This window comes from Paralichthys olivaceus, chromosome 18 (assembly GCF_024713975.1).
Source record: "Paralichthys olivaceus isolate ysfri-2021 chromosome 18, ASM2471397v2, whole genome shotgun sequence".
NCBI lineage: Eukaryota > Metazoa > Chordata > Actinopteri > Pleuronectiformes > Paralichthyidae > Paralichthys > Paralichthys olivaceus.
The window spans coordinates 1,934,723-1,962,113 of NC_091110.1; the positions used below are offsets into that span (position 1 = coordinate 1,934,723).

General features: G+C 40.2%; 1 protein-coding gene across 1 annotated transcript; it reads left to right on the forward strand.

The window, feature by feature from the left end:
- Positions 1-882: 882 nt before the first annotated feature.
- Positions 883-25,625, forward strand: chd1 (chromodomain helicase DNA binding protein 1). The gene is made up of 36 exons (XM_020082107.2): positions 883-1,245; positions 2,926-3,041; positions 3,612-3,819; positions 5,167-5,292; positions 5,426-5,619; positions 6,510-6,784; positions 7,073-7,298; positions 7,961-8,061; positions 8,155-8,333; positions 8,459-8,583; positions 9,766-9,982; positions 10,205-10,294; positions 10,377-10,567; positions 11,019-11,207; positions 12,526-12,688; positions 13,347-13,499; positions 14,034-14,105; positions 14,203-14,352; positions 14,925-15,073; positions 15,302-15,398; positions 15,490-15,585; positions 15,695-15,871; positions 16,030-16,190; positions 16,276-16,317; positions 16,401-16,534; positions 17,054-17,192; positions 18,392-18,542; positions 18,780-18,902; positions 20,263-20,406; positions 20,492-20,803; positions 20,955-21,086; positions 21,342-21,520; positions 21,771-21,870; positions 21,956-22,007; positions 22,094-22,343; positions 24,176-25,625. Exons 2-36 carry the CDS (start codon positions 2,989-2,991, stop codon positions 24,456-24,458), a joined length of 5,433 nt encoding a protein of 1,810 aa, XP_019937666.1. The 5' UTR covers positions 883-1,245; positions 2,926-2,988; the 3' UTR covers positions 24,459-25,625.
- Positions 25,626-27,391: the final 1,766 nt, after the last annotated feature.

The following is a 27,391-nucleotide window of genomic DNA, read 5'->3' on the forward strand; positions in this document are numbered from 1 at the left end:
TGATATCACTTCACTGCAGGTTGCACAAATAGTCTGAATGATGTCATACCAATATATACAACATAAACATATATTCACATGGCCCTGTTTGGATTTCACGACACTGTTAATTTCAAATGTCAAACTCAAGTCCATATTCCATATTCAACTATAGATGATAACCTGCCCATACACATTCAGACATGTTTGTACATCTATCTTAATGAAGACACTCATTTGTAATATGAATTCCCTAGCCCTAACCATCCATTTATATGCCTCACCTAAACCTATACCTAATACTAACCCTAACCCTAAAACCGAGTCTTGAGCCTTAAGCCCATTGAAAAAGTGAAGACTGGTCAAAATGTCATAACTTTCCAAAAATGTCCTCACTCTGTAGGGTCTTTGCTTAAAAGGTGTAAAAAATAAAAAATAAATAAGAAAAGAAACAAATACTCCACATGTTTATGTTTGTGTTGAAAGATGCATGTATGAGTGCTGGTTTACATATCATTCGTTCCTGAATTAAGCGATTCATAATAGGGCCTTTTTCTGCATGTAGGAAACGTTCCCATAGACAGTGACATGCATCATCAGTGTAAACCTACTGAAGGCCTCCAGCTCTGCAGGGCACATCACAGAGCACGCATCAGGCTGTGCACGATCAACCACTTTAAAGTGAATGTGCATCATGATACTGATGCTAAACACCTCCAATGTTTGGTTTTCGACCAAGAGCCCATCGGTGGATAACACAGATCTGTCTTCATCTAAAGTTCCACGTGTCGTTTGTGCTAAAGTTAATTTCATTTCAATGTGTGCATCTATGTGCTCTGTATCAAGTACTTGTTGCCAGATGTGCTGCTGCTGCTGTATAGTGAGGAGCACGGTCGTTACGTCACTGCCCGGGGTTTCCTAGTGAAGTGAACCCTACGGCGTCATGGCGGAGGCCGGTTGTCGGAAGAGCCTGGATTGAAATGCCAGCTTTCTACGATCGCAGTTGACCGACGAGCACCGCGGTTTGCTTACATCTACAACAGGAAAGGGGACTACTTGATTTTTTGGAAGGAGGGGAAGACCAACATTGCACCAGTTTCACCGAACTGAGTCGTCCGGGGCTGCTCTCCCTAACTGGGAGATAGCTAGCTAGCGCAAGGTAGCGTTAGCTGCCAGCAGCTGCTAGCTCACTGTTTAAATAAAAGAAGAAAGGACCCCTGAAGTGGAAAAGCGAATTTGGACAACTATTTCATTGGAGTTTCACAGGTAACACAAACCTACACCAGGTAACACACAGCGTGGAGCTACGCATGCCCTAGTTAAGCGAGAAAGTAAGCTAATGTTAGCTGTTGATGTGGTAAAAGCCGCGAGAAGTGAGCGGCGAATTAAAACAAGATGGAAGAGGGTGAAGTTGGGCTAGCTAGTTTTGGTTTGTGGTTTAATATTGAATAGTGACTACGTTTACCGATCTTCGCGTTGCACTACTTGCACAGACATTAGCGTGGTTACGCATCGTTATCTGCTAAACAGCGCGTGTGGACTCTGACTGGAAAGGGAACATTCCAGCGGTTCCCTGCTCAGATGAACTGGGACAAAGTTTTGTAATTTTGTTAGCTTCCGTGGTAGCCGCGTGCTTCATAACGTTAGCCGATGCTACTTTCCTTGACAACCTCACTAAACGCTGCGCTATCATCCCCCTCCATGTTTATTGAACCCACGTTGACGTCTAATAAATATTGGCACGGCTTTTAACAATTACCCACATGTACGCTACACATATTGTGGAACTATTACTGTTATGGTTGTTTATACTGCTTTGTGAGTGTTCTGATAATCTGGGTTAGAAAGTCATAATATTAGCATAACACTTAAAAGCTAGCAAACGGCAAGTGCTTGTATTTAAGAGCTAGTGGCTAACACCAGCTACATGTTGGTGGCAATACGGTAATGCAGATTGTTATGAGATCCTGTTGTCCGTCTCAATCTGACGTTAAAGGGTGTCTGGAGCGGTGACCGTGTCTGTATATACGTTAAGCCTCACGTACCCCGCCAATACCTAATGTTTGCGTTGTTAGCCGGTTTTGGCTAGTTAGCAACAAGCTAAGCTGTTGCAGTAGGAAGACCAAATGGCCCCCTGCATCGACAGCATGTGGATTGGTGCACGGCCGTTTCGTATAGGAGGGATTTGACCATTGGGAAGAGTCCGTCGGGTCATTTAGTCTCGAAACGACCCACGGAGCTTTGTGTCAAAGTGAAAACATGCTGCTGCTGCGCAGGCCTGTTAGGCCTCTGCGCTGAGGGAGCAAATGCAGTGAAGTTAACATGCAGCCACAGCCATCCACACCGATCGGTGTGTTCTGCTTTTAACCTGATAATTCATCAAGAAAGCGTTCTGTTGTGCAACCGACGCACTGCATCTCTTCTAGAATCTAAGCGCAGAGCATCGGTGACTTTATACACATTGACGTTAAAAAAAATCACGTGGAAGTAAATTGACAGTTGTTAAAGGACGATATGTTGGTTTGATGGAGAGAAAACACTTTGTCACGGATGGTGTACCGAGCTGTAACTGCTTTAAAACCTATTGCATTTCACTTTATCAGCAGTTAGATTTTTACCTGCATTGTATAATTTTCCAATGATGGTAAATGGTTTGTATCAACACAGCTCTTTTCTAGTCTTGAGGACCACTTTTAGTCACACATCACTCACACACTGATGGAACAGCCTCAGGGGCAAGTTGGGGCTCAGTCTGTATTTTGGCTCAGTATCTTGCCTGAAGACACTGGGGGGCTGCAATCAAACCACCAACCTTCCAGCCAGTGGACAACCCGTTCTGCCTGCTGAGCCTCAGCCAGCTATGAATTGCAGTACAGGATGAAGATACAGTCCTCACAATTTCCAGGTTTTAGTTCTAATGCTGTTATTGTGCATCTTATTTCACAGTTTAACCACGTGGAACATAGTACTACAGGCTGTCAGGGGGAAGTCTATATTTTGGACTTCAACATGGCTGGACGCAGTGAGGATGAAAGTGTAAGCAACAGCAGTGGAGAATCAAGGTAAATTATTGATGCCTAATTTCAGGTGTTGCTGATGATAATACATAATGATATCAGTAACTGAATATTTGACTCTTATCTTTTATTGTTAGACACAAGTACAATTTTTTGACCTCTTGTCTCCCACTTCTGTCTGTCATTTCTAGTTTGCTTACAATGATATTTGGCATTTCTTAAGTTACAGACTCATGACTATGCCAGTGTTGTTTTGAAAAAATCTGTTGTTTTTACTGTACAGCAGTATATCTTTCAATTCAAGAAAGATATAATAGCAGAAACAGTAACCCCCTGAGCTTAATGATTGCAGAGAAATAGTCCACTTCCAAGTAATCTAACTCTAATGTGTAGTGCAAATTAACAAATTGTATTACTGGATTACATTGGATTTGAATAGAATTTCACGTTGTCAAGTAGAAACCTTTATTGCCCAGTGGCTTCATTTAAATTAATGATGGGGCTGTCTTGTTATTTTGAATGTGTTCCAAAGTCCAGCATGTCAATGAGATTTGCAAATGATTCATCTCTAATACACAAATATTTTTTCCATCGTTTTCTGTTTTAATTTAACAGTAATTCTGATGATGAGTCTGGTTCTGGATCGGGGTCTGCATCCGGGTCGGGCTCAGGCTCTAGTTCTAGCTCTTCCAGCAGTAGCAGCCAATCAGGAAGCAGTGACTCAGGAAGTGGCTCAGACTCTGGCAGCCAGTCCGACTCTGACACAGAGAAATCCAAGGAGAAGATAGAACCACCAAATAAGTCAAACATTGATGGAGCTGAGGTAAAGAGATGTGATTTCAAAGAATGATTCATGTTTTCTGTCACATTGATTTTTTTTTTTAGCAATGACCCACAGCTGCATAATTACAACCACCGCTGCTTCAGGACAGACACACATTAAAGGTCTGGTTGTCTGTTATCTTGTCAGAGTGTCCTGTCTCCACTCCACTCTTCTGCTGACATGCGCTCACGTTACACTTTCACAATAAACTCTGACACTGAATCAGAAGTTCCTGGCCTGAACAGTACTGAAGATTACTGTGTTTTAAAAAAAATCACTTTAGAGTTTATGAGGCACGTATTTAATGCTGTTCGCAAGTAGTTTATCCGCTACAAACACCACGAGAAGCGCAGATCCAGGTGACTGGAACGATCTGGATTCATGATCCGACATCATTGATTAATAACTGAATACACATCGTTAGCAGTTTTTGTGAGTAACAAAGACGGACAAAAACACACACACATGCTGCAAACAAAGTACTGCAGATTATCACATAACGCTGAGTTTTTTCCAAACGTCTTTGTTACAGTAGAAGCTGCGACGCGTTTATCCAGGAATGTAAATATTAATTCAGCAGGTTTTTATAAAGATCACTTTTAAGTGTGAGTCATTAAAAAAAGAGAAGAAGAGCGGAATATCTTTTTGACCAGCAGAGTAATGCGCCTTAATGCTGCAAAGGATGAAGCACACAAGTATATACTGAATGAATGTGAAATCAATGTGGAGAGCACTGACCACTGTTATAGACTGAGTGTTGTAGTCTGACTTTTGAATTGAAAAGCTTATGTAGTAAATAACAGAACACGTGTTATAACAATAATAGTTTCAAATAGTTTTATATATTTTTAAGCACAGAAGGCTAATGAAGATAAACGCCTATCGTGGTCACACAGTGATAAAAAATACTTTTTTTAATTAATTAAAAAATATCAGCTGGGACCTGTCTGTGTGACTGTGCTACACGTCAACACAACAGCATGTCCATATGCAAGCAAGCATGCTTGACTGACATCACAACAGTGTGAAAGATGGGTGGGAGGAAATGTAAAAGGGAAGAAGAGATAATTGAAACAGTTATCGTTGTTAACTGGACCGTGTAAATGACTAGTGAATACCATTTACTTTGTTTGTTGTTCTGTAAACGGCCAAAAGATTAACAACATGTTTGTTATCTGACAATTAAACCTCCAGTTTTGTTTTTTTTGAATGCTTTTGAAGTGAAACAGGAAATTGATAAGAACCAGAATCGATACAATTCAAACAATACCCTGCCCAATTAGTGGCCAACAGTTGTAAAACCTTGCATATTTTGGCTAATCCTCCACCACCTTCGTTCAATTTCAGTTCTGGAAGTCCAACCCCAGTATTCTAGCGGTGCAGAGGTCTGCTATGCTCCGAAAACAGCAGCTTCAGCATCAGCAGCAACAGCTTCAGCAAAGACAAAGCTCCTCAAATAGTGGATCCAATGAGGTTTGTTTTAATCTTGTCTAATGACCAATATACATTTTCTGTTTAACTGGCAACTAATTTACACCATTGTCAGATACATTTACAATCTGTAGATTGATTAATCAACATTCTGTCTTTGATTCAAATTTTTAAGGACTCATCAAGTGATGAATCTGATTCATCAAGTGGATCCAAAAGGAAAAGAAATTCAGGTTCCTCTGACTCCGGATCAGGTTCTGGATCTGGGAGTGGTTCTGGATCAGACTCCTCAGCAGAGGAGAAGAGTGATGAAACGGCATCAGACTATGAGCCCAGTCACAAAATGAAAAGCAGAAAACCTCCAACCAAGTAAGTGGACAACTGCACTTCAGAGGCTGCCTGGATACACAGGGTTACATTATTGTCCAGGGCATAACACTTACATTTTTCATAAAGACATTTAAGGAGCGCAATGAAAATTTATCAAATAATGTAATGTTTTTCTTGAATATGAAGACATGTACAAGCAGTATGATTCAATTTGAAAAGAAAAGGACACCGTATACAGTTATTATCATAAATTATTTCTATGTATTATTATAAATCATTTAAAAATTGATATATGAGTCATGTCCTGATCAGCCTCGATCCCATGTTGACAGACATATACAAACCAACAGCAGCAATGCTCACAACTGGATAAAAATGAGAAGTTGAAAGCTGAACATTTTCTACGTAGCTTTGTTGAAATAATTTACTGTTAGTGAAAATGTATATCTGAAGTCACTCACCACTGCAGCCAAATAATATTATATATTCACACACTAATTTCCACAGGCTTATAAAGCAGGATGCTGCACAATAGAGGATAAATAATATAATAACACTTAAAAGAATATAGTTCTTCGTTCTAAAAGTTTTCTCAGTCCACTTAGACATGGAGGACGTCACCCTTATTGATTCAGCCCAAGCTTTTATATATATATATATATATATATATATATATATATATATATATATATATATATATATATATATATATATTTCATTTGTATGTGTGTAAGTGCTTGGGCTGAATCTTGTAATACATGTTATTTGCAAACATGCTCCTGAATTCATTTTATAGTCTGCACATCTCTATTTCTAGTCACAAATGTGAGAGGGATTGTCACACTGTCTGTTTGCAATTATTTACTTTCTCAGTGGTCACTCACCTTAGCAGTTTAGATATTGATCTTTCACTTTTTGTCATGTCTCAGGATGAATTTTCGGAATGGGAAGAAAAGCAGCTCTCAGAAGAAGAAGAATAAGAAGTGCTCTTCTTCTGAGGATGAGGATGATAACTACAAGAAGGTAGCATCTGCAGGACCACGGCGGCAGGCCACAGTCAACATTAGCTACAAAGAGGATGAGGAACTTAAGACAGACTCAGACGATGTAGTGGAAGTTCTGGGTGAAGATGTCCCACAGCCTGAGGAAGATGAGTTTGAAACGCTGGAAAGAGTGATGGACAGCAGGATCGGAAGAAAAAGAGGTAAAGATACCACACTAAAACTGAATGCCATCGACTATCCAGTAGTCTCCAATAGTTTCTTTCATTATTTAACTTAAAATAACAGCTTAAAAAATAATTTTGATGGTAAACCGACTTGTTATCGGCACCTATTTCATTCTGCCCTGAACACCTGCTCTTGCACTACGTAACTTGGGTTGAGCGAGTACAATCTCCAGGAGAGAGAGGAGAGATTTTACCAAACAACTTGTTATCCAAGTTCTATTGATGAATGAATTACTATTGATATTATATATTTTCTCCAAACAGCAATAGGAAGTGTGACCACTGTATACGCTGTAGAAGCAGACGGGGACCCTAACACCAACTTCAATCCCAACAAAGAGGCCGGTGATGTCCAGTATTTGATAAAGTGGAAGAACTGGGCCCATATCCACAATACCTGGGAGACAGAAGAGACACTCAAGTTGCAGAACGTCAAGGGCATGAAGAAACTGGACAATTTTAAAAAGAAGGACCAGGAAAAAAAGAAATGGTGAGAGCTTGTTTTCAATCTTGCTTACTTTATCACAATTGTAAACTCAGATAGTGAGAGTTGCACCGTCCCCCACTGATCAGCAGTAAAGTCTACCAGGACAAATATGATGACAACAACCACAGTATAAACAGTCATTCTCCTTGGTCAAGACATTGACCATATCCTCACTAAGGAAATATCTAAATATAGGCACTGCTATCCTTCTGCACACACAAATAAAATATACTAAAATACAAACAACCCAGATCATCACAACCCAGTCATCATTTCTATTTTTGTCCTAATTGTTGATATGAACCTAAACTTACCAAAACAATCAACGGTGTGTCAAAATAGCCATGTGCAGAAATAAATCCATTGACATGACTACAAGACTATTATGCATATCTAACCCTCTTTGTATCTCTCCAGTGGCCCTCGGCTGCCCTCATCCCTATGTGACTGATGTTGATTTGTCCACCCTTGGTCGAATTTTAGTCACCTATATATGATATAAAAAAAGGAGGACTCATTTATTTCGGTTGGACTATTGCATTGCTAATGTGTGGTATTGCAAACAGAATTTTGGAAATGCTAACGTTTATTTTGTACCAACTGAAAGATTGAACTAAATACAGTGTTTTGCTTACTTTCTAATTGTTTTCTTTCTGTCTTCCCAGGTTAAAGGCGGCTTCACCAGAGGATATAGAATACTTCAACTGTCAGGAAGAATTGATTGATGACCTGCACTCTCAGTACAAAATAGTGGAAAGAATCATAGGTGTGCTTTGTGCTGTGTATTGCTCAGTTATATGTATATTTGGAGCCACTGGATTTGAATAACTAAATGTGCTTTCAAAATTCCTTTGAGCAGGTCATTCAAATCAGAAGTCAGCGGCTGGTTATCCAGACTACCTGTGCAAGTGGCAGGGTTTACCATACTCGGAGTGTAGTTGGGAAGACGGTGCCTTGATTGCCAGGAAGTTCCAGAAATGCATCGATGATTATATGAGCCGAAACCAGTCCAAGACCATTCCATCCAGAGACTGCAAGGTAATGTATTGCCAAGTCTCTACTGGTGTTGGTTGATAATGTGTTGGTCCTTGGTCGATTAGTAGAGTTTTGAATTTAGTCCCACTTAGTGTAATCTGTGACTGACTGTCTTTTCTTTTCTGTAGGTACTCAAACAGAGACCCAGGTTTGTACCCATGAAGAAGCAGCCATCTTACATAGGAGGTGATGGACTGGAGCTCCGAGACTACCAGCTGGACAGTTTAAACTGGATGGCCCACTCCTGGTGCAAGTATGACTCAAGCATTCCCTAAATTCTGAGATTGCATTGTCCAAAGGTCTACCATAGTAGTCCCCATATCGATACAAAGATAGAGATACACACCCATCAATCCTCATTTAGATATTTTGATGCTTTCTACATGTATTCATTCAGTTTAGGCTTGTGTATAGGACCTAAATCTTAAAATAGTCTGACACATTTGGGAATTCAGGTGAATTTAAGACATCTAGAACTTGGATTATGACTAGTCAGAATTAAATGAACTTGTTGAGGGTTAAGGGCAGAGGACGTCACACCCCGTTAATGCCCTATGAGACAAATTGTCATTTGTGAATATGTGCTATACACATAAAATTTGATTGATTGACAAATTGAAGATATCTGAAACTTGGATTATCATCATAATTTAGGAAACACTGGTAGGTTCACCTCCCCTGCCGGGTTCTTAGGAAGCACTCATAAACCATTGTTGTTTAGCCTGAAACAAACAAGCTCCTCATCTCGCTGTGAAGTGGTCACCAAGATATTTATTGGTGCACTTGTGTGGAATGTGTCCAATGTCTGTGGTTACTAGGCTGATGAACAAAAAATGTTGGCAGACATTAAAATATGTTTATATTTTTTATAGAGTTTGGTTATTTACATTTAAATATAAAATGTAAATATGCACAGTACCAATTGCAAATCCATTTCAGCTCTTTTTATTTTCAAATGTAATTGAATAGATTGTGTCAAACAAATCTTAATAATAGTTCATAATTTTGGGGGAAATTATGAATTAATTAAAAACGACAGCGTAAGGTCAGAGTTGTATATCAGCCCTGCTTTCTAAACATCATCCTCTGCCATTTAAAAACCCACATAGGCCCACCAATAGTCCACATCTGTTCTTTGGCTGAAGGCAATACTTAGTAATAACTATTCTGCCACCAGTAATTCACAAAATAAATAGCAATAGTACATTAGGAGCAAGTTTTATTTGAATTTCTGTTAATGCAGGGGCTGTGCTTGATTGTCTCACATCAAAAATTAACACTTTCCAAAGTTTTGCATCCAATTGCATGTTAACAGCTAATATATGAATGGGATGTACCCCATGGTCAAATATTGAATGCTTCATAACTCAGATGTGTTGCCGATACCCAATCTGAACTTTGCTATTTGTCTCCTCTGCTTTGTCATCATTGGTAGAGGCAACAGTTGTATCCTTGCAGATGAGATGGGCTTAGGGAAGACCATCCAGACCATCAGCTTCCTCAACTACATGTTCAATGAACATCAACTATATGGACCTTTCCTGCTCGTTGTGCCTCTCTCTACACTCACCTCCTGGCAGAGAGAAATCCAACTCTGGGCGCCTCAGATGAATGTTGTGGTCTACCTGGGAGACATCAGCAGCAGGAACATGGTATGATGGTTCAGGCACCTGTCAAACACACAGTAGGGGGAATGTCTGGGCACGAGGTCATACCTGGGGAAAAATGTGTACTGTGTTGATGCAATTTCATATTCCCTCCTTTCCTTCATTTGATGGTTAAGATGTATGAGTGCAAGCATCATGATCGCAGTATGTTAATGGCTGTCTTAACATTTTGTATCTTTTCTTTTCACTTGTGTTTTGATTTTATAGATCAGGACACATGAGTGGATGCATGTCCATAGCAAGAGACTGAAATTGAATATCCTTCTCACCACATATGAGATTCTTCTCAAAGATAAGGTCAGCAATGATTAAAGTTATTCTGTTCTAAAGATGTACAGTACAATGTTAACATGTAATATAACTGTATATGTGTCTCCAGTCGTTTTTGGGCAGTGTTAACTGGGCATTCATTGGTGTGGATGAGGCACACAGACTGAAGAACGACGATTCCCTCCTCTATAAGACCATGATGGACTTCAAGTCCAATCACAGGCTTCTGATCACAGGAACACCGCTGCAGAACTCACTGAAAGAGCTCTGGTCCCTACTGCACTTCATTATGCCTGAAAAGTAGGCCACATCAGTTGTTACACTAGAAGACTAACTTTGTTTTTGTACCTGAAGTATGATATACATGTTCAGTACATTTTGATATCTATCACAGCAAAAATTGATGTCTTTCCCAGTGTTTCCCATTAATTGTCTCGCCGTTGTTGGCCCTCCATATTCTAATTTGACCTCTTAAGCTCTAAAAGGCCTCAATTATACAAATAAAAGGCTTGACAAAAGACGTAGAGAAAGTAAAGTAAAAACTTGTTGTTGTTTTATTGGTCCAGTAAGTAAGCACATTAAAAAAATTCTGAAATATGGTAGTATCATGCAAACAAACCTGAGATGCTTTGTACAAAGTAAGATGATACGTTGTTTGCATGTTCTGCCTTTAAGGAGGAAAAAATTAGGAATTGTAACTTGAGTTTACCTTATCGCTACAACCGCACTGTTTTTCTGTCATGTTTTTAAGGTTTCACTCTTGGGAGTTATTTGAGGAGGAGCATGGTAAAGGCAGGGATTCCGGCTACACCAGTCTGCACAAAGAACTGGAGCCTTTTCTATTGCGCAGAGTCAAGAAGGATGTGGAGAAATCCCTTCCTGCCAAAGTGGAGCAGATCCTCCGAGTGGAGATGAGCGCGATTCAGAAACAGTATTACAAGTAAGAGCTGGAAACTACCCTTTGTCAAATAAAGCATGCTTTTATTTAATAGTCATCGCCATGCACCTTTAATCTCACACCTGTTTGCCAGACGAGCGAAACAAACAATTTTATTATTAAGACACAAATATCTACTAATGCCCAAAATAACTGTGGTGTGTTTGTGTTGAAGATGGTGAGAGGATAAATTGTGAACCAGGAAACCCAAGTTAAGGCAGATTGAGCCTTGTTGCACCACTGCAGGTTTTATTGGAGTAGTTAAGGAGTTTGATTGAGGAGGATGATGTGTGAACACAGCCCCAATTATTCTATCATAAAACCTTGGACGTGCCCTACAAACTCTCACCTCTTGTACACCGAAATTAGTGGGGATAGGTTGATTATGAATTAATGGCAATTAGCTCCTTTCCAATTCCCAGTGGAGGAGTAACCTGCTACACAATATGAGATGTAACCCAATGTGCACAGGTAGGACATCAGGTTAAATGTGAGGTAGAGGTGTGCAGCTTCACTAGCCTTATGATTTACTTCGATTACGATTCAGCAGTCAACGTTCCAATCACAACAATGCATCTGGATGCATTTCAATGTATCATATCCACAATTTTCTATATTACTGCATGTGGCTGCTTTTTCATCAGTTAATAAGTTCATAAGTCAGACAAACGTGAACTCCTTTTTTATTTAGAAAGTGCGTTAAAAAGAATTATAGACTATTACCGTCATTACAATTATGTAATTTACAAATAAGATTTTCAATTCAAAAATCAGACTACAACAGTAAGTGAATGACAGTGTTCAGTGCTCTTCACACTGATTTGACATTCATTCAGTTTAGACTTGTGTGCTGCACCTAAGGCTTAAAAGGATAAACAAGAGGAGTGAGGATGAAGCAGACTCTGACAGACTCTCACACAAGATGGCCGGACCTTGAATGAGCGTCTGTCTGATCCTGAAGCAGCGCTGGTTATAATTATGCAGCGACAGGACATCACTAAAACAATGAATGTAGTGGAAAACATGAATCTATTATGTTCTGTCTCTGCATTGATGCATTTAAGAATCTAGAAATGTCCACACCTTCAGTGACCGGATTCATAATTTGACACCAATCGATTAACAACTAAATACATGTGATTATCAGTTTGTGTGCAAAGAGGGGCAGAGACGAGCACATACAGTCACATACACACTCCTGCAGACAGAAAAGCAGTTCTTCCCGCAGATTATGACGCAGTGTTTTAACTTCACTGTTGCAGAAGAAACGACAAATATATATTAAATGTTTTCTGTGTTTGTGATTTCTGTTTGTGATCAGATGGATCCTGACCAGGAACTACAAGGCTCTTAGTAAAGGTACCAAAGGCAGCACATCAGGTTTCCTGAACATCATGATGGAGCTGAAGAAGTGTTGTAACCACTGTTACCTGATCAAGCCTCCAGAGGACAACGAGTTCCTCAACAGGGCCGAAGCCTTGCAGGTCTGTTTATTTTGTGTTAATGTCTTTTAACGATAGGGTTTACATTACTACTAACAAGTTGTCCCTTTCAAAAAAGAATGACTCAACTTCCACTTGTGGACATAAGAACCTGGTTTTGTGATCCAATATAATACTAGCAGCATCATGTTTAGAGGGATATGAGTGACAACCAGAATAAGTTTTAAAACTGTGAAATTGGTGTACATATGTAGATGATGATGGATGATTATCAAGCAAAGGAGACACTGAATCAACTCGGGTACAAAAACACAAATGCATAATCTAATGAGGTTCAGTGGATGAAACACATCCAGTTAATGATTATCATCTTCTGCCATTTAACCAACACTGCTGTTTCCTCGTCCCCAGTCTTATACTGGCCTATTTCTGATGACCCTATCAGTATAAATGTGAATCAATAAATATGTATTACATTTTGCCTTAACTTATGAAACTTCCCAAAATTAGTCATGTCATCCATCCTGCTGTATAAACTGTATGTATTAGTATTAAAACTGTTTTTATTATTGTAATTCATATCAAAGTTTGTGCAGATATTCTGTTGACATTTGACACAGTTCAGAGTATATTTATTTATTTCTTGACATTACTTGAGGAGGCTTGAGAAATAATGGTAAGCCTCTCTTTCTTCCAACAGCACCTTATCCGCAGCAGTGGGAAGCTGGTTCTGTTGGACAAACTTCTGGTGCGTTTGAAGGAGCGAGGCCACAGAGTTCTCATTTTCTCCCAGATGGTACGGATGTTGGATATCCTTGCTGACTACCTGAGAAGCCGACAGTTCCTCTTTCAGGTAGCTACACACTGTTCTCACATGACCATCACATACTGTACATACCTCTCAACAAACACTTTATCAAGAATACCACACCAATACCGGGTAGCTCTACAGTTTGTGCTCAAAACAGCAACAGTTCGTTGTGGGATAGATTCCACAAGATGTTGGAAACATCTCCCATTCAGCTGGCCAATTGGTTGGTCAATATGTTCTTGTCTGACCCAATTGAAATTGATCGGACCATCGCCTTATTGTTTTACGACTTTTACATCTAGCCTGCAGCATTTTTCTGCTGAGATGTAGCCAACCTTTGTAATTATGAAATAGAAGACATTGCAAGCACCGGTACTTATCCTAGAATTGGCCATTTGACTAAATAGAGAGAGATTACCAAGAAAACAACTGGAAGGAAGACCATCTCAGTAGCACTCTTCACAATTTAATGAAAGGCACAAAGTTTGTAAAAGTGAAGGGCTCTGAATACTTTCTGATGCTACTCTATGCCTGTTATACATTTCTGAATTTGACGTTTTTTGTCTATTCATCTAGAGATTAGATGGCTCCATCAAAGGAGAGATGAGGAAGCAGGCGTTGGACCACTTTAATGCAGAGGGCTCAGAGGTAAGTTCTCTGAGCTATGTTCAGCTAACATTAAGTGTAGATTGTTATTCATTTGAATGTGCCATGACCTTATAGTCAACTCCACTTGTGTGCCTAGGACTTCTGCTTCTTGTTATCAACGCGTGCGGGTGGTCTGGGGATAAACCTGGCGTCGGCTGACACAGTAGTCATCTTTGACTCAGACTGGAACCCTCAGAATGATCTGCAGGCCCAGGCCCGAGCCCACAGAATCGGACAGAAAAGACAGGTAGGAAGCATGTGCCATAAACCTCTCCATTTCATGTTCTTTGTTTGTTGTAATGTGTTTTGCCACAGGTAGGTCAACTGTCACATATATATATGCATCATGGAGTTGGCAGTCAATGTTTAGTTGTGACAATGTAAGTGCTTCAAGTCCTAATTGTAATATAATAATAATAATATAGTAATAATCTGCCTCACTGGTGTTGGTTTTGAAAGCTGAAATTGTTTCCAGTAGAGCCAGGACCAGGGAATGTACATTAACAGTTTTTTCACACTCAAAATGATACAAAAGCCAGAGACTAGAGATGGTATTGAGTTGCTGTGAGTTCACCAAGAGTTATCTCCTAGCCAGACTGTACCCATTGAAAAAATCTTCTACAAGAGAATGACTTGGACTTGAGGTAGTGAAATTATTTTCATTATCAAACAAAATGTACTTTGTGTTCTCGCCCCACTTAGGTCATCTGAGTAGATATAAATCTACCTTATCCGAATGCACCACCAGAACTTGTTTACATGCTCACCTATTGATGAGCTTTTGACTGTATATTTTACTGTTTGCTTGTGGACTGGCAGGTGAATATCTACCGTCTGGTGACTAAAAGCTCAGTGGAGGAGGACATCATTGAGAGAGCGAAGAAGAAAATGGTGCTGGACCACCTTGTCATTCAGAGGATGGACACTACAGGCAAAACCGTGCTCCATACTGGTGCTGCTCCCTCGAGGCAAGCAATATATTCCACATTCTGCTACTTGATTAACTTCCCTCCTCTGTGTCCATGTCCATTTGTATCTTAAATTCTGGTGCTTGTTGATCGCCTCGATATTGACAGGCTTGCTAAGATGAATGTGCCTTTTTTTCCCCCAAAAGTAATTTCATCTAAAGTCTTTGTATTCCACTAAAAACTGCTGCCACACGTCATTGTTATATAACTCTGTTTTATTGCCTCCAGTTCGGCACCTTTCAATAAGGAGGAGCTTTCTGCCATCCTGAAGTTTGGTGCTGAGGAGCTTTTCAAAGAGCTAGAGGGAGAAGAGCAGGAACCCCAGGTCTGTCATTTTATACTCAATTGTATGTACATAAAAACACCCTTTCTGAAATATATTGCGGTGTCATGTCATAGCCTGTTCTGCTCTGTAGGAAATGGACATTGATGAGATCCTCAAAAGAGCTGAGACCAGGGAGAATGACCCTGGACCCTCGACAGTGGGAGAAGAGCTTCTGTCACAGTTCAAGGTTAAAATCCCTCTTGTTTCAGGAGCTGCTTAAACAATATCCAAAACGGTTGTACTCTGCTTCTCAGCAAATTAACATTTACAGTTGTTTGTTGACTTAACGTGTGCAGGTAGCCAACTTCTCCATGATGGAGGATGAGGAAATAGACATTGACTCTGAGCGTAGTCAGCGGAGTTGGGATGACATAATTCCTGAGATGCAGAGGAGAAGGATGGAGGAAGAGGAGAGACAGAAGGAGCTGGAAGAAATCTACTTGCTGCCACGTATGAGGAATTGTGCCAAACAGGTAAATAAGCTGTCATGGCAAATATAATTAGGACTCAATATTCATGCTTTTAATTTTTCGATGAAATGTTTAGTAGTATTTTAAAATTTGAGTTGTATTGCAGGTTTTGGTTCTCGATGAACCCCCAGGTGATTTGTCTTTTTCCTTTTCGTAAACAGATAAGCTTTAATGCTGTTGAGGGCCGACAGAGTAGGAACAGGAGATACTCTGGGTCCGACAGTGACTCCCCCTCAGACCGAAAGAGGCCAAAGAAAAGAGGGCGGCCCAGGACCATCCCACGAGAAAATATCAAGGGTTTCAACGATGCTGAGATCAGGAGGTGATTATATTAATAAGTGATTTCTCACTGTGGCTGTTTATATACTCTTAACGTTGTTGTTAATATCTCTGTGAACTACCTACAGGTTTGTTAAGAGTTACAAAAAATTTGGAGGACCACTGGAAAGGTAAGCATCATGAGATTTCCTTTTTTTTTTTATAATAACAACAACAACACGCAGTCTGCTCAACATGTGTCTTCTTCACTAAGGTTGGATGCCATTGCTCGTGATGCCGAACTTGTAGATAAATCTGAGCATGACCTGAAACGATTGGCAGAGACTGTTCACAATGGCTGTGTGAGAACACTGCGTGAAAATCCCTGTGGACCAGACAAGAACTCAGGTAACCAAAAAGAGTCCATCAGTCCATTATGGAAAACAAAGATTTTTGCTAAAGTTAAAAGATCTCATTTCTAAATTGTTTGATTAGATTTGATCCTAGGCCAACATGAAATTAGAGCACCTGCTGAACAGCCAAATCTGCAGTAGCACCAGTGCACATCATATGTTATGATCAAATTAATAAACTGTGGAGTTCCAGATAAATACATTTTGCTGCACAGGGACAGGTCGCCACAAGTGATTATTATAGGATGCCAGTGCATTCATTTCTGCTTGGCTCCCAATTCGAGCAGTCAACAGATACTGGATGCAGCACACAGTTTGGGTTTCATGTTTACAGTATATACAACATGGCGAGTGAACCTGGCTTTTCATAACTTGCCCAACTTAAATGAGGGGCACACAGAGCGGGTTACATTAATGCTCCAGTGACATGTCCCTCAAAGAAATGTTCTTGTAATTCAAGTTCTATTAAAGCATGACACTTGATGACGCTTTATTTTTCTTGTTTGATCATCAGGAGGCAGAAGAGGGAAAGTAAAAGGCCCAACATTCAGGATCTCTGGTGTCCAGGTAAATGCCAAGCTTGTTATCTCCCATGAGGAAGAGCTGGCTCCACTCCACAAGGCCATTCCTGCTGACCCAGAGGAGAGAAAGAAGTAAGGCTCCAGACACACGACATGATTTCTGTTAAGGCTTCTGCACACTAGAGGATAATCTGACTGATTTTAGTGGATCCTCAATGTTTGTTTTTCTTCTGAAGTCACGCTTAATTGTGCAAGGGTTTCACATTCCAGTTCAGAGGGTGGCGGTAATGCATCTAAAAGTTCTTTGCCAAACTCCATTGGAAAAAAAAAAAAAAAAACTGAAGAAGATATCGCAAGATTTCAAGTGTCTGAAATCGCCACTGTGAAATTGTTTCCTACAAACGAAGTGTGTGGTCTGACATTCTGGCCAAATCGTCCAGTGTCTGTGTTAGAGGATTAAAACTTGGTTAAATCTGTCATTATGTCTGTTGTGTCCCACGTTTTTAAAATCAGTTGAGAGTCCTCTAGTGGGCAGCAGCCCTTAAACAAGAATTGTGATTAAAGTTAACCCACAGGATTTGTCTTCATTTAGATTTAAATTAGTCTTGTGCCATAATCTTACCTATATGAACTAACAAAATCTTTTTAACTAATAGCACAAATCATGGTGTTGTTCTTTTCCTTTCTGAATCCATCATCAATCCAACATTCACAGTATATAATGGAAGCCAACCCTTGTCATAATGGCAAAGCTTCCTGCTGTAGGGATTTAGTAAACCTTGGGCCCAGTCAATGAAAGAGATTGGAGGTGTGTGCGTTAGAGCCACTTTTACATTTTGAGTTTGCTGTTCACAAGAAGGATCTCAGAAGACTTATGAGACTTAAGGTATTGATCAGTTCACAGTGACAAACAGTCCATAGATGGAGATGATTTAGTCTTGTGTCTTCTCTCTCTAGAAGAGGGCATCCTGGCAAGATGACTCCAAACATATCACAAAGCTAAATAATCAGACACACAAAAGAAGCTCAGAGTAACAGATTAAGGTTTAAAGGAATCATTGAAGCTGTTTAACATCTATGTTGATGAGTAGACCAAACAGTTTCTGTACATATGTGTGTGTGTGTGTGTGTGTGTATATATGTATTAACAATGTAACTGCGTTTACTTTTTACCACCAGTACTGATTATAGATATTTGTCTTATTAGCATGTCGTGCTTAAATACTAGTCAGGTTATGTTTTATGGCCAGTTCTTGGAGAAAAGCAGACCATTCCATTTTTTTCCTTCCTGTATTTGTATGTTTGGATTGTAATTGACTGTCTTTCAATAGGTACATGATTCCATGCCACTCGAAGGCAGCGCACTTTGACATTGAGTGGGGGAAGGAGGATGACTCCAGCCTGCTCATAGGAATTTATGAGTATGGTTATGGCAGCTGGGAGATGATTAAGATGGACCCGGACCTCAATCTCACACACAAGGTGAGTTTGCCCTTCTTTCAAAAGTCAGTAAAGAAGCAAGTGCAAGCTAATGTCTGTGTGTGTGTGCATTTGTGTGTAGACATTAAGGAGAAGTGACTATAATTGCAATGTCTTTGCCTTTCAACAGCCAACTCAAATATTGGATCTCAAATCTTTTATACATTTTAAAATATACACATTTACAATTTTGCCTTCATAAACATCTTACGACAATGTTAACTGTCTACTGTTGATCAGCTCCTCCCAGATGACCCTGACAAGAAGCCACAGGCCAAACAACTACAGACCAGAGCAGACTACCTCATCAAGTTACTGAGCAAGGACCTGGCCAAAAAAGAAGCACAGAAACAAGCAGGGACAGTAAGTGTTACGGTAACTTGCCTCTGCATCACTACCTGGGAGATAATTCTAATTCAGCACTATACTGTTTGCTGCTGCCACGTAGCCTTCTCTGTACGCCTACACTGATATGAGTGAGACACTGACAGTGCTGCTCATTGTGGGAACTCTTGGGTTTCTCTATATTAAATATGATTTTAAGGTCTTGACCTTCTATGTTAAGTGCCTTGAGATAATGTATATTATGATTTGGTGCCATACAAATTGAATTGAATATGCTTTTTCATAAAAAAATCTCTGCCTTAGCTGGTTCCGTCTAATCTTTATACATACACATGTAAAAGCCGTAATTAATTATATAGAATGCACTCTAAAAGTTTGGTACCCTGAGTTCCAACTAAAATAGCCATATATGTGTGTGTGTGGGGCCTGTATGCACTCCTGGCATGCTCCTGGTGAGTCAGCGGATGGTCTCCTGGGATCTCCTCCCAGACCTCAATCAGGATATCAGAGAGCTTCTGCATGGTCCGTAGCTCTACTTGGTGAGGGCGGATACAGCGATACATAATGTCCTATAGGTGTTCAATTAGGTCAGGGGAACGAGAGGGCCAGTCAATGGCATCAATGCCTTTGTTATCCGGGAACAGTGTACCATTGGCTATGACATGTCTGTGCGACAGCTCAGCACAGTGCAGCCCGACTGGCACCTCGTTCTCAGACGTTACGCTGGTGCAGTGGGCCATGGGTTTCTACTGGTGCAGGACAATACTCGGCCTCATGGCCAGAGTGTGGAGGAAATCTCCCAGGACACCATCTACCAACTCATCAGGAGCATGGCCAGACATTGTCAGGAGTGCATACAGGCACACAAAGGCCATACACACACTGAGTCACATTATGAGTTGCCGTGATGAAATACACGCAAATTGGATAAGCCTACGATTCAATTATTTTACTTTGGCATGTGGTTTTGAATCGAGCCCTCAATGGGTTGATTTTGGTGTTTATTGACCGTTATTTTTTAATTTTGTTCTCAACAAATTATACAATGTACATCATAAAGATTTAACTTGAATAATTTGTTCATTGTATGTATGTATATGTGTATTTGTATATGTACACTGCTCAAAAAAATTAGGGAACACTTTAATCACATATCAGATCTTGATGAACAAATTATTCAATTTGAAAATCTTTGCTGACGTACATTATATAATTTGTTGAGAACAAAATGATGTAACAACTTGTGTATGTGTGTTTATATATATATATATATATATATATATATATAGTAGTTATTAGTAACTGCTGATATGAGCCATATTTCTAGTTAAATATGGATGGATTAATATGTAAACCCTCCCTTTTTGTTTGAATCTAGGCCAATTCACGGAAGAGGAAACCAAGAAGTAAAAAAAGTAAAACTCTGAAGCCGACAAAGACAGAAGAGGTGATAAAGAGTCCATCCTCAGATCCCCCGTCAGACAAGAGATCAGATGATGAGGATGAAGTTAAGGAGGAAAAGGTATATTTAGATGCTAACTATTATGATGTAGTTGTTTTCTGTTTTGAGTTTTATTTTTATGTGCAATGTGCTTTAACCTTTTCAGGAGATGGCACCAGTAAAACCACTGAGCAGACGGGCCCGAGCAGACCGGGTGGTGCTGAAGGAGGAGGAGGATGACGACGATGACGACGACGATGATGATGATGACGACATCGACGACGGCGACGATGAGGAGCCTGAGCAGGAGGAAGTTTCTTCATCAGGGGAGATGGAGGTCAAAGAAAAAGAGATAAAAAAAGAAGGCAAAAAGGAAAAGAAGGAGGAAAGTTGGGACATTAAAGAGATTAAGGAGTCAAAAGATAAAAAGGACACAAAGGCGCTGGACTCAGTTAAACAAGAGGAGACTGTTGAAAAGGTGAAACGATAGCTCTATATGTCATGTATCAATTAACTAAATGAACTGGGAACTATATTGAAGGCTGTAAATGTAAAAAAAGTAAAGGGCAAAAGATGATAACTTGATTAGGAATCAATTTTCAAATTCTTCTTCAAATCCTTTTCATTAGAATGAAGTAAAAACGGAGGCCAGAGAACGGACAAAGAAAGCCTCTGATGTGCCAGTTCATATAACAGCAAGTGGAGAGAATGTGCCAATTTCTGAGGAGTCAGAGGAACTGGACCAGAGGACCTTCAGTGTAGTATGTTCCAGTGATTATCAAACATATAGATAGAGAATTCATCAGGTTAAATATTCAGCTCGTGACAGCCATAGTTACTGAATTGTGAAGAAATATTAGGCTGTGATATATTTTGTGTATCTCAGCACATTGATTATCATTGACTATTAGAAATTAAAAGTCAAAGATAAAATCCGGCCCTAATTTTGATTATAAATGGTTTAATAAAGTTATGGATTGCAGTTGCTCGAGTTACCTTGTGTTTGGATGTTGCAGTGTAAGGAGAGGATGCGGCCAGTGAAAGCAGCCCTGAAGCAGCTGGACAGGCCGGAGAAGGGGCTGTCGGAGCGCGAGCAGCTTGAACATACAAGACAGTGCCTCATACAGATCGGGGACCACATCACTGAGTGTCTGAAGGAGTATTCAAATCCTGATCTGATCAAACAGTGGAGAAAGTTCGTATTCACACTGTCATTCTATAACATATTTTACATGTTAAACACAAAGCAAAGTTAAGAATGAACATGATTTAAACCGGGCCACTGTGTCTGTAAGAATGCTTGATATTTTTAATACCTGAAATCAGCAGTTCCAAAATCTACCACACATCTGCCCAGCAGTTATGAAGGAGTGTACTGGCTCCATACAACTCTCATCTGGATCCACATGTTGCATATACTTAGCGGTGATGTTTGTCTTTTACAGAAACCTTTGGATATTTGTTTCCAAATTCACTGAGTTTGACGCAAGGAAACTACATAAACTGTATAAGCATGCAATCAAAAAAAGACAAGAAAATGCCCAGGTACGTAAACACTCAGTTATTTGGATTCATACACAACATCCTGAATTCACACTGGAGATCTGTAATGATGTTTGTTTTTACTCAGGCAATGGAACAGAACACTAGAAGTATAAACACGCATGGCTATAAACATGCAGGTACAGTGAGTTCACCTCTTTTGTACATAAGGAATGATGAGCAAGTTGTCTGTGTATCCTGATTTATGTGTGGTCTTCATACTCAGATATTGAAAGGCTGAAGGATAACTCTCACCAGGATGAGAGTAGCAGGGACAGCTACAGCTCTGAAAGACATCAGGCTACAGGTCGATACCACGAGAGCAGCAGCAGCAAGGAGAGACACGGCTCCGAGTCCCACAGAAAGACAGCAGGAGGGGAGTCAAGGAAAAGACCGTACTCCTTCAGCAACGGCAAAGACCACAGAGACAGAGACCACTACAGACCAGACAGCAGAGACAGAGACAGACAGGACAGGTGAGTGACAAAGACTGTCTGAGAGCTTCACGTGCTTTTGTCAGGGAACACTAAACGCATCAACTGCAAACAGAGAAAAAGTGCATCGTACCACCTCCCTCACAAACACCTCGATGTCAGTATCAGAAGGTTTCGCTTCCTCTTCTCATCACTCGATGCCGTGACTCTGTCATGACTCTTTGCATTGACCATTTATGGTTGAATGTGGGCGTGTAGAGGGCGGGATATGAGGCAGATCCAAGTACGAACCAAGTATTTCCAGGTGCACCTTTATAAAGTGAACACTGCGTTGTTGTGCGCACGTACACTTTTTAAGTATGAATCCCATGCACTGTTTGAGGCGCCTGGTTATTTCATGGAAGTTTGTAAAGCTGAAAGAAAAAAACACATCAGCTTCCCAGACAAGTGCTCTGAAGTTTCCAGTCTCCTCTTCATTTATTCATTTCATCAAACCCATATGACGTGTGGAAATTATGTCACTGCCATTGTTTTCATTTGCCACAGTTGCGTCCTAGTTTAGTTTCTCTTTGCTTGGGGGAAAAAAAAGCTGCTATTTAAACAGTAAAGGAGCTCCATGCCCCAGAGTCAAGATATCAGCCTGTAGGAACACTATGTGCTAGTAGGATCAATTCATTGTGGGCTCAGTGGTCTGTGAGATTTATTTATCATAATATTAAACATAACCAAACATACCATTTTAATTTTTTTTTTTGCATAGCCTGCAGCATTAAACAGTTCTCCTATAGATGGTGCTTCTGCTGTTATTGTTTGAGGAAACATTAACATTTATTAAGTTGGCATGTTACATAAGTTGTCTAACTGTGTTTAGGTTAGGTGATCTGTTCATAAAGGAAATAAAGCTGCTGTCAGACATGTACTGAACTCTGGACATTCCCTAGAGAGACTGTATGTGAGAACGCAAATGTCTGAGTGAGAAGCCCTGGACTATCACTGGAGTTTCTCCAGCCAGCCCTTAGTAAAAACTCCAGAGAATGTCCAAAGTAAGAAAACAGCAGAAGATCCTCAGGAGGATTCACAATGAGCGAGTGGGCTTGTTGATGGTGTTTCTAACAGGCGATAGATGTCATACTGACAAAAAACCTCATGATGAAGAAGCGTTGTCACACGAATAAGATGTCAAGGGAACTCTTAGTGATGATGGCCGACGATGGTGTCAATGTGCTGTCAACAAAAACACGATCTTAAACAACAAAATGAATATGTCATGACCTACATGTGTCTGCCCCTGATCCGGAGATACCTGTGTTGTTGTGAACTCGCCTGAGCGGAGAATCTCCTGCTGCGTTGCTCATGTGTGAAAGGCAAACTCCAGACCCAACTGTGCAGACATCCTCCAGGGTTCATGTCTGAAAACAGCTTTGATGTCCATGTTAGGTCCAATCTAGAGCTGAGCTTACAGGAAGTGACATTGAGGAAAAGAGCAGTGCACAGAGCTGCAGGTGTGTGATAAATGAATCGTCATGATCTGTTTATGCTGCTGCTGTTTGCATAAATATTAAATGAGTTTTTAGGTATTTTTAATGTGACACAGACACATTAAGTCTGCACATTGTCTCTTGCTGGTGAGGAAAAAAAAATCTAAACTTCAATCCCTGTGTGCCATACATTACAGAAGCTGTCTAATATAATATTCCCTGCATAGCGGTGACATTATTCACATTACAGGAAGGACAGGAAAATCTTTGGTTGTATATCATAAAATCGAAAATCAAATGACTTGAAGTTGGTACAGATGTACACTAGCACTGAAAATGTGTAGGTGCTGTCTCTGCCTTGTCATGTGGTTATGCTGATGGTGTGTTTGTGTGCAGATACTACAATGACAGTAAGCACAGGAAGCTGGAGGAGTTCCGCAGCAGCAGAGACCACCGGCTGGACATGAAGGATTATTCCCACTCCGACCAGCGCTCCTCCTACCGCTACCACTCAGACTGGCAGACTGAGCAGCGAGCCTCAGCCAGCGGGCCCCGCTCTCCTCGAGACCAGCGCTCGCCCTACGATGGGCGCTCCCCCATGGGGCACCGCTCACCTTTCGACTACTCGTCAGACCACAAGAGCACACCCGAGCAGATCTGGAGCAGCCGCAAGACATAACAGGAGCTGCCTGGGTCTGCTAGTAGCAGCCATAGACTCAGCAAATGCCTTACAAGGACTGTGGACTCCAACCTGAAGCAGTTTGAAGCACTGTGTATCAGTCAGTTCAGCATGACTGTCATCTCTACGCTTCAACTCATCTCGGAAACCTGGGATGAGAACGCCAGGGCGTGCTCAAACCAGGTAGCAGATAAATAATCAAAGCATATTTTTCTATTTAAGAGTTTAAAGCTGCATTGTTGTGTAGGCCCGACAGCATGCAGCACATCGTTCTTTGTTATTTTTATAAACTTTTTTAAATTCTGGAAATGGACACAATTGACCCTGAGTGCTGCCTCATATTCCCACCAACCCATGACACTGGATCCTGTATTTGACTGTTCTCTATGTGTGTCTGTCTCTGTCCCTCTCTCATGCATAATGTGATTATCAAGCTTATTTAAGTGTTAACTCAGTGATAAGTCAGTTGTCACATGAATCACATTGCAGGTTGATGTAAAGGTTGAATCCAGTCTGGGCTCAGGCTCACCACCTGAAGTACCTCATTTACAGCATTTCTCATTTCCTCAGTTTGTTTTCTTTTTTCCACCAGGTGTGAATTATTTAATAACATATCTTAGCTGTAAAGAATTACTTGGATTTCTTTTTTTAGAGCAACTTGTATCATTTTTTTCTTTCAGTAATACTGTTGTAAATTTTTGTAAAATAGTAAATCAGTGGTCTTTTTCCTCAGGCTTTTTGGATTTATTATGACTCTACTTTTCCCCATCAACTCAGGCTTTTTTGTCGTTCTACTCTTGACTTTATGTACAGTAGTTCTTCCCTGATGATGCTTTCAGAATGTAACTTTTGGTAAAGGGAAAGTTCTTAAACGATACTCAGTTTTATTCTCTAATTCTTAGTTCTTTTTTCTCAGTGAAATCAGTGAGTTGGAAGGAACTGACTTTTGTAATCATGGTCTGAAGAAAGACAGTTATCTTCCAATAGAAGCTCCTGTTAGATCTTAAATAATCTTTTTACATGATTTTGTTTTCATTTTATTTTCTGTGTAGGCAATAATAATGTTTCTATGCAGCCAAGTATATTTGTGGTGAACCACCCAACTGAATGAAGTCACTGTTACAGTTCACACTGTTGTACATAAATTTCCACTATTTCAAAAATGAATTTACACTGAAAGTGCATGAATTTTTATGAACTGTTTTATATAGTTGTTTATGAAGCCATTAAAATCAATCAGTGTACTCACTCGTACCAACTCTTCAAAAAAGTGTCAACTTTTTGATTCTGCCACACTTTCTCTGAGTGCACTTGGTCGATATCTGCAAAGACACAACCACTGATTTGTCATTAGAGTTTTGCCGTGATGTGATGGGTGGTTTGAGTGTTTCTGATCTTCTGAGATTAACACAGAACAGCCTCTAGTTAAACTCTGAATGGAATGAAAACCATCCAGTGAGCAGCAGTTCTGTGTTGATGAGAGGTCAGACAGCAGTCCAACTGGAGCGGCATTCTCTCTGTCAGAAGGACCACAGTCACTCAGATAACTGCATGTCCAACCTTGAGGAGGAGGATGATCTACAGAGACCATGTCTCTCCTTTCAGCCAAGAACTGAAATGTGAGGCTGCAGTGAAACAGACTGACCAACACTGGACAGTTTAAGACTGAAAAACAGCCTGGTCTGATGAATCTGGATTTCTGCTGAGGCTGCAGATCTCAACTCAACATTATGAATGCATGGAGACAGCCCGGCTTGTGGGTATGGCTGGGCAATATCACTTCAAATCAATATTATAAAAACGATTAATGAACGATTATTTAATAACATACTTTGTGGAATGTTTTCTTCAAACTGCTGACATTCAGTGAACCAGGTGTGAATCCAGTAGAACCTTTGTGATGTGACAGAATGGGAGATCATGAATGTGCAGCTGACGGTATGATCAGTATGATCATGGTGTTCCTAATAAAGAGCTCAGTGAGTGAATGTCAGGACAATGATGAACAAACCCTGACTTCCCTCCTGATAGAAAGTGTTTGAGTAAAGTGGACAGATCTGAGTTCAAGTGTGAACAAATTTGATCACCTCAGACAAAATTGGTCTGGGACACGTGACAACTGCTCACACTGACACAAACTCATGTAAAGCCAGACAGGCTGATACAACACAATCTGCTTTGTGCAGAGAAGATGTAAATGTTTCTCTGCACACAGCGGAAGTGAGATGTGATTATTCGTGGTCTCTGCAGTCACATTCAGGACACACTTTAATGTCAGGCCTGAGAGTCTGACTTTACATGCACATATCTTACAGTAATTTAATATACATATATTTTGCAAGAACTGTGTTTGGATGTGGAAATGACCTATTTACAACCAGCAAATGATTCTCCATTAACTGAAATTAGCTGCAGCAACGTTTTAACTGCAAATATCTGTCTGTCAAATATAACATTGCATTCAACATAATTATGATTTTAATCAGGTGGACCTGAACTCCACTTGTTTTTGCCAAACTTAACATAAATGAATCTACAACAAATAAACCTGGAGTGGAAATCAACCATTCACACTCAGATTCATATCTACAGGCAATTTAGGGATTTCAGTTCAGCTTCGTGTCTTATTCATGGCACGGGGAGAATGCAGACTCCTTGCAGTGAGATTGGCCGAACGTTTATGTTTCAACCCAGAACCTTCTTGTTGTGAGGCAACCACTGCACCAAGCCTCTACAACCACATCTTATTATATTTACACTCTATTTGTGTGTAGCCTAACCCAAAACATGTTGATCAGTGTTTGAGAGGTGTTAATGGATTGATATCTGATATATAAGAGATCAGGCTGGATTCCTGCACCGACATTTATTCTTTCAAAAATAACAGCTTCTGTATGACATGGAAAAATAAGTGACACTTTATCACAACAGGA